At 42.5% G+C, this 17,118-nt stretch overlaps 2 protein-coding genes across 2 annotated transcripts in view; one reads left to right on the forward strand and one right to left on the reverse strand.

Annotated features, from left to right (window-relative positions):
- The window catches only part of dnah9 (dynein, axonemal, heavy chain 9), a gene marked incomplete at both ends in the record, with an annotated part of 122,590 nt that extends 115,465 nt beyond the window's left edge, over window positions 1-7,125 (forward strand). The window contains 4 exons of the mRNA XM_080725498.1: window positions 4,565-4,747; window positions 6,144-6,397; window positions 6,677-6,812; window positions 6,898-7,125. Coding sequence (XP_080581624.1) covers window positions 4,565-4,747; window positions 6,144-6,397; window positions 6,677-6,812; window positions 6,898-7,125 — 801 coding nt within the window. The remainder of the gene's footprint in view (window positions 1-4,564; window positions 4,748-6,143; window positions 6,398-6,676; window positions 6,813-6,897) is intronic.
- LOC308286039 (pseudouridylate synthase RPUSD2-like) lies at window positions 2,243-3,655 on the reverse strand (the record flags this gene model as incomplete). The annotated part of the gene is made up of 1 exon (XM_080727002.1): window positions 2,243-3,655. The coding sequence occupies one exon, from the start codon at window positions 3,653-3,655 to the stop codon at window positions 2,243-2,245; it is 1,413 nt and encodes a 470-aa protein (XP_080583128.1).
- Window positions 7,126-17,118: the final 9,993 nt, after the last annotated feature.

Raw genomic sequence — 17,118 nt, forward strand, 5'->3', positions numbered from 1 at the left:
TCATTCAGCTTTTTTCTACAATGGAGAGTTGTATATATTTGGTGGCTGCATCAGGAACCAGTTCTTCAATGATCTGTGGAAATTCAGTCCAGAGACCTTTTCTTGGAAGCAGGTTGAGCCCAAGGGGAAAGACCCCTGTAGGATGCATGGGATGTGCTGTTGCATGGTGGGAGATCGTATCATCATCTTCGGAGGACTCAAAGCAGGCAGAGAAGGAGTTAATGACCTGTACATCTTAGATTTACATCCTACTTTGAAGACATTATGCAAGCTATCAGTTATGCATTATGGCCAGGTGCAGTCTGAACTCCCACATGACATCAAGTGGGAACTGGCAAGTGGCAACCATGACTACCAACAGCAACAGAAATAAATAACATAGCTCATATCGCACGCAAGCGCGAGCTCACACACGTGCACGTGCGTACGCACAAGCACAGTGAGCCCATTAAAATCAAACAATGAATACACAAACAAACAAACAAACCAACAAACCGGTTCCAAGCCTAGCAAAAGATAACTAGAAATACTGTCCCTACGAAACAGTGTGGGCTCGCATGGAACACCATGTATGGGCACAGAGATCTACCCTTTGGCTGCACCTCATTGGCTAAGGGCCCTGCCTTTGTACTGTCGGTAATTTTTTTTGAGGAGAATAACCTTGGTCTATAAAGTTTTGGTATAACATACTGATATAACATACTGGTCTCGAGCCCACGTGTTGTTGTTATATCAGGTCGCACTTGTTGGTGGTGATGTCGCCAAGAACGCTGCTCCTATTTTTTCACATTGTCCCATTCAAGTCAATGGAGAAGATTTTACCATAATTCATGAATAAATTAATATAAATTATTATATATAACGTATCTCTTGGCCTAATTCACCCAGACGAGTCCCGATGAAGCCGGTTGATTTGACATATGGCCAAAGTGTGTGCCACCAAAACTGTAGGAGCCTAGGAGGAGTAGTGCTGCAAAATGACGTTTATCAGAGATTGGGGACAATATGATGATGATGATTACACACTGGAAATATTACTTTTTTAAAGGTTTCTCTGCCAATTGACACCTTCTTTTCTCTTCTTTGTTCGTGTACAATGGCAGAAGCATTGTACAAAAATCTATTATACAATAATAATATATATATATTTTTTGTAGACAGAGCTGGTGCAACATGGTCAGTGGTTATAATCATTAATCATGTGTAACAAGTTGAACAGGGCAAAGGCAAAAACATGTATACCTGAAAAGATGTAATGGAGCAGAATAAAACACATCAGAGGTAATACAACAGAAGATAAAAAGGACAGCATAGAATAAGAGATAGAGGTTTGCGCCCGCTTCGCCCGTTTCATAGTAGGGGTGGGCGATATGGAAAAATACAATATCACAATATTTTCCCAAGCTGTATCACGATACACGATTTTATCACGATTCTTTTTCACGTTGGTTTTTATGGTTATTTTTAAGTTACTAAACTAGACTCTCTGGGTTCCTTTTGGGAGGTCTAAATTGAAATTTACAAGTATGTAACTCTAACAGAGTTTAATTAATTGTCAGAGTTAAGTGGAGACCTTGACATTTTAAAGTTTGAGAACTACTGATTTAGACTAAAATGCAGGTTTAAATTGAATTCTGCAATGAATCTCTGTATGAACGATCAAACAGGATTTTTTACAAGGCTCCCTCAATTGTATCACGATATACATACGATACCTCTGAAAAGGCATATCGTGGAGGCATTGTATCGTCTCAGCGATAATTATCACCATATCGCCCACCCCATTTCATAGTGAAGTGAAACCTGACCAATCATGGAAATTGGCCCACTGAAGAGCATATCACCTCACCACGGTGTAGTTTTCTAGCTACGTGGTGAGGTGATATGCTCTTCACCCTGGACTCTGATTAGTGTGTTAGTGTGGTTGCCTGACATGGCAACACATTATAGTTCTAGGGAAACTTTATAGACTTATAGGGTAACTGTTTATAGACTGTTTATAGACTTCTAGAGTCTGCCATTGGAAATGGCAGGGATAGGGAATCAATTGGTCGAGCTTCACATGACAGTTAGCTTATTGTAGAACATAGTCTAGCAACCGTCAGCAACCACACTCGCAATTTCAAATTGCATCTTCATAGTTAGACTTATAGTTAGATAGACACACGGTTAGGTTTTGTCATAAACGTTGAGTCAAAATGCCCTTTGGCAATTCATTATTATATACAGTGCAAGGTTTAAACTAATCTGCCTCAACCCAGTTCTCTTTTGCCCAATCAGGTAAAGGTGTACAATATTCAAAATCTGGCCCCTTGTATCGTAAGGCATGGAGATACATGATGAGATCCTTCTCTGTGGGGTCTGGTCGTACAATCTTACATTCACTACACAGACCATCTCGGGTTGCCTGAGGTTTCTGCTGGCAGGAGTCAGTTGAGTCACTAAAGGTGGCTTTCTCGTTTGGAGAGTTTTCTCCAGTCTTGTCAGTCTCATAAGCCGCATCCACTGTGCCAGTGCTCCCGTCCTCCTCTATAATACCAACCGCATCATCTGGTAGATTGAGCAGATACAGGCTTTCCTTGGAGCGGTGTTCCTCCACCAGAGCTTTCAACACCTCCTCATCACTCCTCCCCAATAGGCCACCTTTGCCATAGACAGGATCTCTGAGGATGGGGAAGCCCAGATATTGAAGATGGACCCGAATCTGGTGTGTGCGGCCGGTGAGGGGCAGGCAGCGGACCACACTGGTGCTTCCGTTGAAGCTGAGCCTCTGGAAGACGGTTCGACAATCCTTGCCCTTGGGGTCGACCCGACAGAGACCCACCTTGAAGGAGACCACCAGGATGGGTTCCTCGCAGACCAGCTCATCCTCAGGAAACTCCCCTGACACTCGACAGACATACTCCTTTTCCATCCGCCTTTCTCTCATCAACTGGTGCAGTTTCTTGGATACTTCTAGTGTCCGGGCAAACAGCAACACCCCGGAGGTGAGCCTGTCCAATCTGTGAACCGTATGGAGCTCAGAGATTCCCTGTTGCTTCCCCAGAATGAACATCACGGTGTTGTGGCAAAAACGACCACAGGGGTGGACCGGTATGGAGGCCGGCTTGTTAACCACAAGCACCTCCCCGTCGTCTATCAGAACCTCCAGAGGCCTGCCGACCACCGGCGGTTCATGGCGATGCACCGTACTCCTTATTTGGTCACTGTTCCTGAGCACAACGGACAGGTCGTCTATGGGAGTCTCGTTCAGTCTGATGCGTCCCTCCTTTGCAGCCCTCCGATAATAATCTATAGACTCTGCTCTAAACTCACTCTTGAAGACCTCAAGGAGAGTCTTTCCAATCCAGCGGCCTTTACAATAGGTCTTAAAGTCAAAGTAATAAGGGTGCACTTTGCGGAGACCGCCCTCAAAGTAGTAGGACGTCTCGTCAAAATGTTCCTGGCTGAAGCCGACGCCTTGGTTCCGTTTCTGGGGAGGCGGGATGTATCTCTCGCCGGGACAGAGCTTCTTGCCTCCCCTCCCTCTCCGTCGTTTCCCTCGGCCGCCCGGTTCTGGTTCGTCGGTCTCGTCATTTTTGCGATTAGTCACTCCTGTCGTCACCTTGTTGACTGCGGTGGTCGCTGCGCTGCTGTCTGCTAACGCTCCATCCATGGTTACATCACCAGAGTATTATTGTTGCTGCTGCCTTGTTCTTATGCCGTGAATGATGCGTTTTAAATTGTTTTTAAAACAAACACTTCGCTGCGTCATGATGACGTCAATTAACGGGGGTGATGATGACATCATCATCATCCTCAACAGCCAATGAGGGACCAGCATTCTTGGTGACGTCAACAAGTGCAACCTGATTGCGACCGAAGGTCGCAGTATACCATGAGAAATGTTGTAGCTTGTCTCTGTCGGTCTGTCTGTTCAGTCAGTCCGTCAGTCAGTCCAGACACATTTTTACAGTCTATTGGTTCCCTTGTCACTGTGACGTCACTCTGAAATCATCCTCTGATGTCACTGTGACCTCACACTCTGGCTTGATGTGCCTTCTATGCCCATATATTTTATGCCCACATATAGTCGACAATGTCATGTCAGAACATGCCCATATATGGGCATTCCCAGATCACACTTGCAAATTAATTACATCCTTGTCCGTGTTATGCCCATATATGGAGAACCCTGTCCCAGTGTCATCAATATTAAGGGCATATCTGGGAATGTCGCCCTGAGGCGTCTTAATAGTATAAAAAATCACACCGAATGTGAAGTGAGCGGTGGTCATGCTTGCATAACGTCTTCAATTGGTAATTGGTGATGTAATACAGGCTACACACACGCACATTGCTATGGCAAAACGCTGAGGAAAACACATTGCTATGGCAAAGCTCTGAGGAAAGTGGCTACAGATAGGTCTAGGGTGTACAGAGAATTTGAGCAAGACAATAGAAACTCCCAATCATCCAAACTTCCAAACCTCATTTCATCTCATTCATGTCTCATATGGACCTCATGTCATTCATGTCTCATTTGGACCTCATCTCCAGTCATTCATGTCCCATGGACCTCCAGGTGCTCGCTGTCCTAGAGGAGATCGTGGAGAAACTCCCAGAGCCGTTCAACATGGCAGAGCTGCTGGGGAAGGCGGAGGAAAGGACTCCCTACCAGGTGGTGGCGCTGCAGGAGTGCGAGCGCATGAACCTGCTGACGCAGGAGATGCGGCGCTCGCTGCGTGAACTCAGCCTGGGTCTCAAGGTGAGTTGTTGCTTTTGTCGACTAAAACTATGATGAAGAATCTTCGTCGACTACCTTTTTTCTCTGACGAGAACGAAATAAGAACAAAATACAAACTAAGCATAACTAAAAATATTTTTCAAAATGTGTGCGTAATCGCATATTTCCGCACAAACTACCTATTCCCGCATATTCCGCATATTTCAAGTTTTTCACATATTTTGCAACTAAAAATATATTACATATTTCAGAGCATTCCGCAAATTTCACAACTTCCTGCAATTTCACAGCATAAAATCACAAAAAAGAACCCCGCATATCTCATCTCATAATTAAAGGGGAAGACCATCCATTTTCAATATTGAAATATGTCATTAATATACCTTAGAGGAGTTGTGTGGAAATAGAAAAAAAGTTCCCCCCTTTCTGTGTTGCCTAGAACTGGAGGATTGATTTTGGTGTTTGTATTGTAAAGTACAATGTGTGATGTCATCAAGTTGTACTTTACAATACAAACCCCAAAATCAATCCTCCAGTTCTAGGCAACACAGAAGAGGGGGAACTTTTTTTCTATTTCCACACAACTCCTCTAAGGTATATTAATGACACAGTTCAATATTGAAAAGGTGGTCTTCCCCTTTAAGGACTTTTGCCTGCATTTTAGGTTTAAATCAGTGGTTCTCAACCTGTGGGTCGGGACCCCCAGGGGGGGTCTCCAAATAACTTTGGGGGTCCCCAGATAATTAACTTAATGTGCAACATTGTTTTCTCCCTCAACAGTAAACAAACCAACATAAAGTTTAAGTGTATAGAGGGTATATGCACATTTCTAAAGTGACAATTTAAGTCAATTTACCTCTAAAATGACAAATTAAACATTGGCCAAATTGTCAAACATTAGAGGCAGAAATTGTGAAAATATCCGATCTACATGATCACAACGCCTCTTGTGTTGCGATCTGCTATTTTCACAATTGAACCGTTTTGTACAAAATGTAATGCCTCAACTCTTAGTACTCGTCAGGGTGGGTGGGGGTCCCCAGTTAAAATATGATTTTTTGGGTGAGGTCCCCAGTTAAAATATGATTTTTTGGGTGAGGTCCCCAGTTAAAATATGATTTTTTGGGTGAGGTCCCCAGTTAAAATATGATTTTTTGGGTGAGGTCCCCAGTTAAAATATGATTTTTTGGGTGAGGTCCCCAGTTAAAATATGATTTTTTGGGTGAGGTCCCCAGTTAAAATATGATTTTTTGGGTGAGGTCCCCAGTTAAAATATGATTTTTTGGGTGAGGTCCCCAGTTAAAATATGATTTTTTGGGTGAGGTCCCCAGTTAAAATATGATTTTTTGGGGGTTTGCAGCCTGAAAAGGTTGAGAGCCACTGCTGTAAATAATGTGTGATGGTTCCTATGCCCCAGGGGGAGCTGACGATGAGCGCCGACATGGAGAGCCTCCAGAACGCCATGTTCCTGGACCTGGTCCCGGCGGGCTGGTCCAGACTGGCCTACCCCTCCATGCTGGGTCTGCTGCTGTGGTTCTCTGACCTGCTGGGCCGTGTCAGGGAGCTGGAGGCCTGGACGATGGACTTCTGTCTGCCCTCCGCCGTGTGGCTGACCGGCTTCTTCAACCCGCAGTCCTTCCTCACCGCCATCATGCAGACCACGGCTAGGAGGTACACCACGTGATGATGATGATAATAATAACTAGAAAGGTGCAATTCTGGGAAATTGAGACGTCACTCAACACGCTCAACCTAGCAACACTGTGGTTAGCTGCTTAGCTTTAGCGCCAGCTAAAGCTGGCCTAGTAGGTTCTGTTTCTACCCCGTTTTCTGCCGCTCTGCAAAAAGAAAACTGACAATCTGCAAGCTACGTCGCACAAACGCAACGTGGAGCTGCTACTGTCGCGATAATGGCGTTGGGGTTATAACATGATGGGATTGTTTTGACAGGAACGAGTGGCCATTGGACAGGATGTGTCTTCAGTGTGACGTCACCAAGAAGAGTCGTGAAGACGTCACGTCTCCTCCTCGAGAAGGAGCTCTGCTGTATGGACTCTTTATGGAGGGTGCGCGCTGGGACTCACAGGTGATTGGTTCACACTATACTCACTGTGATTGGCTCACACTATCCTCACTGTGATTGCATAATCACTATCCTAATTGATTTTCAGACCGGCATGATCATGGACGCCCGCCTGAAGGAGTTAACCCCGTCCATGCCCGTCATGCTGGTCAGGGCCGTTCCCGTGGACAAACAGGAAGTGAGGAACGTGTACCGCTGTCCCGTCTACAAGACCCGCGAGAGAGGTCCCACCTACGTCTGGACCTTCAACCTGAAGACCAAGGAGAAGCCGTCCAAGTGGACCTTAGCCGGGGTGGCGCTGCTGCTGCAGAGCTAACTTTGCTACTGTTTAGCACTTAGCTACAGAGCTAACTGCGCTACTGCATAGCAGTTAGCTACAGAGCTAACTGCGCTACTGCATAGCAGTTAGCTACAGAGCTAACTGCGCTACTGTATAGCAGTTAGCTACAGAGCTAACTGCGCTACTGTATAGCAGTTAGCTACAGAGCTAAGTTTCATACAGGGATAGCTCTAGTGCTGTACAATAGAGCAGTGATTCTCAACCTTTTCAGGCCGCGATATTTTAACTGGGGACACCCCCACCCTGACGAGCACTAAGAATTAAGGCAATACATTTTGTTTAACATGGTTCTAGAATCTATTCTAGAATCGCGTTGCGTGAGCATGCAATTCTGCTATTTTCACAATGTCTGCCTATAATATTTGACAATTTGGCCAATGTTTCATTTGTCATATTAGAGGTATTACCCTCTATATACTTAAACTTTATGTTGGTTTGTTTACTGTTGAGTGAGAAAACAATCTTGCACAATAAGTTAATCCTATGAGGACCCCACACAATAGTTTGGGGACCCCCCTTGGTTGAGAACCACTGCATTAGAGCACCAAAGTCTGACTAATGCTTGATCAACAGTTTTGTTTTTATGTTGTTTTTTCATTCAGAATGCTCATACTGTAGACGTGTTTACTATTCGCGGCATATAAGAACTGTGTTCCAAAAATAAGAAAGAATTAAGAAAACGCCAACATTACCACCGTTGTAATTAAATACATTTTCTGTATCGATTATGAGGGAATGACTATATCGTAAACGATACAGAGCCACCTCCCCGTCAACATTGCCGGACAGTTTGTTTATTCTTTGGACCACAATTCTTATATCAGACGGTTCTAAGACGACCCAATGTTATTCTCCATGGAGAAATGGCTTTTGTGACGCCAGGAGTTCACTTTGAAGCAGAGATAGCTTTATTTACTGCACAATGAAAAAGGCCAAAGTCTGTTAAGTCTTCCACAGCTAATGAATGTTTAACCACTTAAAGAGGTGGTGCCATTGTTTTGTACTTTTTCTGTTTTGTATGTGTCTATGGAGTTATAATTACTCTAATATACCCCCAGGTGTGGTTATAATAAGCATTATGTCTTCCCTGTGTATGTTCGGTTACTAGCTGAAAGCTGAGTCAAAAGGCCCAGTTGAAATATACCGATATAATGACATCATAATATCATCCCCTCCTTGTTTTACCATTCAACTGCAGCTGTGGGTGTGGCTAACTTCAGCTGGGTCACCACCCACCTGACAACCAGGCATACTTAATGAGCATGTGGGTGTGGCCACATAAAAACATAATTTTAACACTTTCTGTATAGACCTTTGTTGAATACAGGTGAAACAGGTGGGGGGGATCACAGCATCTTTAAACCCTATATGGTGCGTTCTTTGTCAGCCATTAAGTCTCTTAACCAAAGACGGCAGATCTGCAAGCTCACAGCGCGTCACGATACCAGCTGCTCCAACACTTGACTGAGTGTGTAGTCTGTTTCTATGTCTGTCCATATACTGTTGTTTCCTGTTGAGATTGGCACCTTTCCTGCAGCAACCTACCCAGATTACACATGTCACACAAGTCTTTTTTTCTTTTTTACTCTCTAAAAAGCAGCGCATTTGAAACTACGTTGCAGTGAACATCATGGGGTGATCACTGCTTGACCCCTTTGAATTGTTTTCTTTTTCTTTTTGTTTATTTTATTTTTATTTTGTTGCCGAGTGAGGTCAGCAGACAAAGTGACGTGAGTGAGATGAAAAAACCTGGGGGAAATCTGCCAATCTCAACAGGAAACAACGGTATATGTACAGTATGTATTGCACAGCCTCAACAGCTGCAATACCGCTGGGTGACCTACCCTCAAGTGGCGCTGTTGAGCAGCCTAAGGCACCGCTCACTCCAACTGGGTGGGATTTTTTAAAACCGTTCAATGAAATGCTCAAAATCAGTTGACTGCTTGAATCGAAGCGCTCCTATTCTGAGGGGAACATTTGGTGAAAAAAGCAGATCTATAAGCTTTATAGACAAGTCTTGTTGCGAGGCGAGGCACTTCAAGCTCAGCAATGAATGTTTAAATTGATCTAACGTTATAAATTGTTAGATTAATAATTAATAGCGCCATTTTCTTATTATTTTTTTCAGGGGCACGGTGGCGCAGTGGTTAGCGCTTCGCCTCACAGCTAGAAGGTCCTGGGTTAGATTCCCGCCGGGGGACGCTGTGGGTGCTGGGGGTGTGTTTCTCCCTCCGCATCATCAGCGCCCACACCCTAGGTGGGGTCGGCGATAGGGCCTTTCTGTGTGGAGTATGCATGTTCTCCCCGTGTCTCCTAGGGTTGATACCCTCACAAAAACATGCAGTAATCCTGGTCTCAATAATGCCTCCCCCTGGCCAGCCGGGGCGCTTGATGGAGGGGAAAGGAACTGGTTGGAATAACGTGTTCCTTCCACGCGCTACGTCCATCCTGGGGAAATCCCCCCTGTCAGGTGAAAAGAAACAACTTGGACTACTCATGCATTGAAGGAAGCATGAGGTCAGTCCGTTGTCTCCCCAGGCGCGGCAGAGGGAGAGCAGAGCCCAGGATTACATAGGCAATTGGCACTGGGTGAAAATGGGTTGCAAAATCGTGGGATAAAAAAAAAAAAAAAAAAATAGCACCATTTTCTGAGAAACTATTGTGCAATTTATGCACAATAGAAAATCAAGTTGCACAGACATGGTGGTGGGTTATGTATTTTATTATATACATTATGGGACAAGTACTACCTGCACACACAAAGTTCAGTTTTTTATTTTTCTCCTTCTGTTTCAAATGTTCTTATTGTTACCCTGTTAAACAAAACATTTTAAAAGTAAAGATTTATCTTACTATTTCAGATGCATTCTGGTTTCATTTCAATTTACTGTGTACAGTTATTGGTGCCCTCGGCTATCTTCCAACATGTAAGGCATTTAAACATCTGAACGAGAGAGAGAACGTTTTGAAGCAGAGAGAGACTGATATTGCTTCGGCACCCTCACCAATGCAAGCAGTGCATAGCATACCACCGAATATTGGAAGTTGAGATGTCATGAGTTGGAAATGGGGGGAAAAAAAGCTCAGTGTGCAAAGGAGCATGAGCCGAGCAGTGCACATGTTGTGCAGATGCATATTTCTTGCAGGCTTCCAAAGCCAGCATAAAATGGTTGTTGAGTGGGAACCAGATGTCTGCTCACAGAGACCAGGCGAGGAGGAAGAAATTACTACAGGGGAGCAAAGAATGAGGCAGCATAAAGTACTGTAGTGTTAGTGTACACCCTAGAAGACAGCACAGTCTGCAGTTGGCCAGGCTCAAGGACAGAAAATATTCACAGGAAACGATGCATTTACAATGTGGTGTTAAGACCACTAAAAGTGTATTTGTCTTAGAGACAAATGATATTACAAAGTGCACTTGATTTATTTGTATCCTGTTTAGTGACTACAGGAACAAGTAGTCAGAGCGTTTCGGGCAAAAATCGTGCACTTTACGATAGAAGCATGACACACAGTTAGAACATGCCATATGGAACATCTTTGGCCATAGGGCCATCGCAGATTTGTCTTGGGAAACTTGTGGGAGCCAATCAAAGTTGGGCTCTTATAGACTTTACTATACAGTAAAATAATACAAAAAAGAAATATGCTTTAAGTAGCAAGTGAGGAGTCAAACTAGGTGTTTTTTCGGGATTCTGAATCCAATGCAAGCATTTGTTTTGCACGAAAAACATTCCTTTCCGAGAAACGGACCCCACAAAACTGTGAAAAGTGATGACTCATCACTAAACGATGGTTTTAAGGGGGCCGTTTTTAGCCCAAGGAATGTTTTTCATGACATGCACATTACATGACGATTTAAAAAAACAGCAAACAAATCAATATTAGCAAAAAATACCATGGGAAACTGGGAATACATAGCCGAATAGGGCCAAAACTGAAGTGACCCGCCCCCAGGAAATAGGGGAGGGGTCGGAAAATTTGACCCCGTCATTTTCTGATAGTTTGAACACTATAGAACCAAAATCTGCAGAAAAATCTATTTTGGCACAAAAATCCTACGGGAGCTGTATTTTGGACATAGCAGACCACACTATAACCCCAGAAACCAAAACAATCCATCCAGAAGTTGACTGTGCAAAGACCTCAACACCCAAGTGATAATCCCTGTTATAGTAGGGGGAATTAAGTGCAAAATCGTTACGCGGCGGATAAAAGCATGAAATTTGATACAGAGGTCCCTTGGGTCATCCAAAAACATCCTAGAAGGGGTGCCCAAAAAAATCTCATACAGGAAGTGAGTTATGGACAAAATTCAAAATGGCCACTTAAACTGTTGACCGTTGACTCAAAAGACACCAAAAGAATCTCCAAAAAGCATAAGATTTGTCACACATGTCCCTTGGGTCATCCTAAAACATCCTAGAAGGGGTACCCAAAAAAATCTTAAACAGGAAGTGAGTTATGGACAAAAGCCAAAATGGACGCTTAAACTGTTGACCGTTGACTCAAAAGACACCAAAAGAATCTCCAAAAAGCATAACATTTGGCACACATGTCCCTTGGGTCATCCTAAAACATCCTAGAAGTGTGCCCAAAAGAATTTAATCAGGAAGTGAGTTATGGACAAAAGTCAAAATGGCCGCTTAAACTGTTGACCGCTGACTCAAAAGACACCAAAAGAATCTCCAAAAAACCTATAGGATCTCATAGACACGTACACTTTGGCACATGTATCCCTTGGGTCATCCTAAGACATCCTAGAAGGGGTGCCCAAAGAAATCTGAAACAGGATGTTAGTTATTGCCTAATTTACAGTATTGACTTATTTTACTCTCTGCATTTCTATTTTGCACTCTTCTTGCTTATTTTGGTCTATCTTTTCTTCACTCTATATTTTCTTCTAGATCATTACTGTTTTTTTGTGATTAGTGTTCAGTAACTATTCATGTGTGCCATTTCATAATGACCAGCAGCACATTGACATAATGCTGTGCAAGGTAACCCAGCATCCCAGCATCTACACTTTCTTGAACAGAGGGGCTACTGCTCGATTTGAATGTTGTAGCAGTGCAGCCTGTGTGGGAGGAATGGTTTCCATTGAGAGACAATTATGAGCAAACAGGTCCTCCCAGTTTCATAATAGCGATTTTAAGCTTTTGACGGCTACGGCAGATGAAAACGGTAACCGGAAATGATCATTGCTCGATAGATAAACCTGTCGCCGTCGCGGCCGTCTCTACAACGCCAGAAGCCCCCTTCCCTTGTAGTGGCTGGAACGTCTGCTGCCTGTATGTATCACCATGGGAACCAAAGAGTTCTTTTTTTTTGGGGGTTTTTTTATTTGCACATTTTTAAAACATATGAAATAAAACATAGAAACAAACAAAAATAATACGTTATAAAGAAATAAACAAGTACAAAATCAAAACAAGATGTGCCGGAAAGGCCAAAGAAAAAAAAACCCAAAGGGCTTGTCGAGTGGCCTTCCTAAAAGCTATCCTTCAAGCTTAGAATCATGTTTATAAATAAGAATAAGAGATAATAATAATAATAAGTATAGCTATATAGCTATATATTCTGCATTTAGTCGTCTACTATAAAGACTACTATTATCCGTAACACTTAAGTAGGAGATAAATAAATAGGAATGGTACATATAACGTACTGTATAACATACACCCAACATACCGATATCCACATACAACAAGAGTTCAGTAAAAGAGGTGGGACCCCGTCGCCGATGGCTGTTCGCTTAAAGATTTTGACTGCTACGGCGATTACGTCATAGCAGCCGTTGTCCCGCCTCACGTTGCGGTTGTAGAAACGGGTTGCTTAAACTGCCTAATGTCCGTTGTCTTGTCATACAGAACACAGTTGTATATTTCAAGCACTGTAACACTGTTTGATTCTTGGCTAAGCATTTCAAAAGGATTAACCATACAATAAATAACCCCTTCTGGGATAATAAGCAGTACTCAATATGTACCAACTTATAGGCTTTTATGAAGTCCCTTTATAATAATGATGATAATGATAGCTCAAATGTATATAGCTATTTTCTAAATACCCAAAGTCGCTTTACATAGGGAAAGGAAGGAACCAACTTTGTGTTATTTTGGGTCAACTGCTTTAGGTGGTCATTTTCCATTTTGTTTAGCCGTTTCAGATTATTTTGGGCACCCATTCTAGAATGTCTTAGGATGCTTTTGTATGCTTTTATGAGATTCTTTAGTTGTCTTTTGAGTCAATCGCCAATACTGTAGGTGGCCATTTTCAATTTAGTCAGTAAGTTCCTGTTTCAGATTTATTTGGGCACCCCTTCTAGGATGTCTTAGGATGACCCAAGGGACATGTGTGCCAAATACTATGCTTTTTGGAGATTAATGTTGTGTATTTTGAGTCAGTCAACAGTTTAAGCGGCCATTTTGACTTTTGTCCATAACTCACTTCCTGTTTATGATTTTTTGGGGCACCCCTTCTAGGATGTTTTAGGATGACCCAAGGGACATGTGTGCCAAATCTTATGCTTTTTGGAGATTCTTTTGATGTCTTTTGAGTCAACAGTCAACAGTTTAGGCGGCCATTTTGAAATGTGTCCATAACTCACTTCCTGTTTAAGATTTTTTTGGGCACCCCTTCTAGGATGTTTTAGGATGACCCAAGGGACATGTGAACCAAATTTGGTGCTTTTATCCGCCGCGTAACGATTTGGCCATTTTCTGAGGTTAATTCCCCCTACTATTAGTCTAGTAGCCATTGTGAACCCGGACATTTTGAGTACCCTAAAGTTTTATGTTATAAATGTTGAGTATGGGTCCCCAGCATGTAGAAACTGCCGGATGCTAACTTGTATATGTAGAGCAATTTTCATAATTAGCATAATCAGCTTTAATTAGCATAATCACCTATAATAATGGATAATATGTCAAAAACTGATTGGCTGATTTGAACAATATTGGAGTGGTTTTGGGGGTTATTGAGGATGCTGAATCCATTTCTGACATTTTCTAAATTCAAAATGGCTGTTTTAAACCAGAAATGGCCATATACCAACTTAAATTGGGATGATTTTGATAAATTTTTGTTGATGAAGTGACTATTTTTGCTAGGCTATTGTGGCAGTCATTGTTCTAATCATTTTGTATGAATTGTCTATATTTGGCTTTTGAAATGCAGATAATGTATAAGCATATAAATAACCACATTTATAATTTAATTCATAATCAAAATCAACAAAAAAGTATAAAAATCATCCCAATTTAAGTTGGTATATGGCCATTTCTGGTTTAAAACAGATACCATTTACGGTTTAAAGCGGCCATTTTGAATTTCGAAAATGTCAGAAATGGATTCAGCATCTTCAATAACCCCCAAAACCACTCCAATATTGTTCAAATCGTCCTATCAGTTTTTGACATATTATCCATATAGGTGATTATGCTAAGTAAAGCTTATTATGCAAATTGCTCAACATATACAAGTTAGCATCCGGCAGTTTTTACATGCTGGGGACCCATACTCAACATTTCTAAAATAAAACTTTAGGGTACTCAAAATGTCCGGGTTCACATTTTGGCTACTAGACTATGTTGGCGTCACCACAGGAAAATATTCCGGCAAAAAAAAAAAACGCTCAATAATCAACTCTCTTCTCCACATGGCACCTCCGTTCAAAACTTTATTTGGCTTTATCTCGTCAACCGTTTGTCATACAGACTTGTGGGTGGTGTCATTTGACTTGTTTCAGAGTCCTTCAACTTAATTGCTATAACTTAGCCCCGCCCCCTCTTCTGATTTGCCAAAACTTTATTTGGCTTTATCTCGTCAACCGTTTGTCGTACAGACTTGTGGGTGGTGTCATTTGAGTCTTTCAGCTTAATTGGTTTAACTAGGCCCCGCCCCCTCTTCTGATTGGCCGAAACTTTATTTGGTTTTATCTCGTCAACCGTTTGTCGTACAGACTTGTGGATGGTATCATTTGACTTGTTTCAGAGTCCTTAAGCCTAATTGGTTTAACTTAGCCCCTCCCCCTCTTCTGATTGGCTGAAACTTTATTTGGCTTTATCTCGTAAACCGTTTGTCGTAAAGACTTGTGGGTGGTGTCTTTTGACTTGTTTCAGAGTCCTTCAGCCTAATTGGTTTAACTTAGCCCCACCCCCTCATCTGATTGGTCGAAACTTTAATTGTCTAACTCATCAACCGCTTGTTGTACAGACTTGTGGATGGTATCATTTGACTTGTTTCAGAGTCCTTAAGCCTAATTGGTTTAACTTAGCCCCTCCCCCTCTTCTGATTGGCCAAAACTTTATTTGGCTTTATCTCGTCAACCGTTTGTCGTAAAGACTTGTGGGTGGTGTTCTTTGACTTGTTTCAGAGTCCTTCAGCTTAATTAGTTTAACTTTGCCCCGCCCCCTCTTCTGATTGGCCGAAACTTTATTTGGCTTTATCTCGTCAACCGCTTGTTGTACAGACTTGTGGATGGTATTATTTGACTTGTTTCAGAGTCCTTAAGCCTAATTGGTTTAACTTGGCCCCTCCCCCTCTTCTGATTGGCCGAAACTTTATTTGGCTTTATCTCGTCAACCGTTTGTCGCAAAGACTTGTGGGTGGTGTTCTTTGACTTGTTTCAGAGTCCTTCAGCCTAATTGGTTTAACTTGGCCCCGCCCCCTCTTCTGATTGGCCGAAACTGCATTTGGCTTTATCTCGTCAACCGTTTGTCGTACAGACTTGTGGATGGTATCATTTGACTTGTTTCAGAGTCCTTAAGCCTAATTGGTTTAACTTAGCCCCTCCCCCTCTTCTGATTGGCTGAAACTTTATTTGGCTTTATCTCGTAAACCGTTTGTCGTAAAGACTTGTGGGTGGTGTCTTTTGACTTGTTTCAGAGTCCTTCAGCCTAATTGGTTTAACTTAGCCCCACCCCCTCATCTGATTGGTCGAAACTTTAATTGTCTAACTCATCAACCGCTTGTTGTACAGACTTGTGGATGGTATCATTTGACTTGTTTCAGAGTCCTTAAGCCTAATTGGTTTAACTTAGCCCCTCCCCATCTTCTGATTGGCTGAAACTTTATTTGGCTTTATCTCGTAAACCGTTTGTCGTAAAGACTTGTGGGTGGTGTCTTTTGACTTGTTTCAGAGTCCTTCAGCCTAATTGGTTTAACTTTGCCCCGCCCCCTCTTCTGATTGGCCGAAACTTTATTTGGCTTTATCTCGTCAACCGTTTGTTGTACAGACTTGTGGATGGTATTATTTGACTTGTTTCAGAGTCCTTAAGCCTAATTGGTTTAACTTGGCCCCTCCCCCTCTTCTGATTGGCCGAAACTTTATTTGGCTTTATCTCGTCAACCGTTTGTCGTAAAGACTTGTGGGTGGTGTTCTTTGACTTGTTTCAGTGTCCTTCAGCCTAATTGGTTTAACTTGGCCCCGCCCCCTCTTCTGATTGGCCGAAACTGCATTTGGCTTTATCTCGTCAACCGTTTGTCGTACAGACTTGTGGATAGTATCATTTGACTTGTTTCAAAGTCATTAAGCTTAATTGGTTTAACTTAGCCCCTCCCCCTCTTCTGATTGGCCAAAGCTTTATTTGGCTTTATCTCGTCAACCGTTTATCGTACAGACTTGTGGGTGGTGTCATTTGACTTGTTTCCTTGTCCTTAATTGGTTGGTGTAACTTAGCCCCGCCCCCTCTTCTGATTGGCTGCTGCCTCTTGTGATGTGGGTAGAGCTGCGAGGGCCTGGTCATCGCTGCTTGCAGCTTTAATTTCATTATTTAAAAAAAAAAGAATGACTAACATTTAGATTGTTTTATCTTCCTCAGAGTTTATGATCACACAAACTGCTTTGAGTTTAATCAGGTAAAAAAAATGCTGCTTACAAAGTTAACATCAATCAAATATATCCATACATTATCGCTATAAGAAAACGCAAAAAGAAACTATAAAAAAAAAGAAAAAAATCTACTC

This window comes from Nannobrachium achirus (genome assembly GCF_963921795.1).
Source record: "Nannobrachium achirus genome assembly, chromosome: 5".
NCBI lineage: Eukaryota > Metazoa > Chordata > Actinopteri > Myctophiformes > Myctophidae > Nannobrachium > Nannobrachium achirus.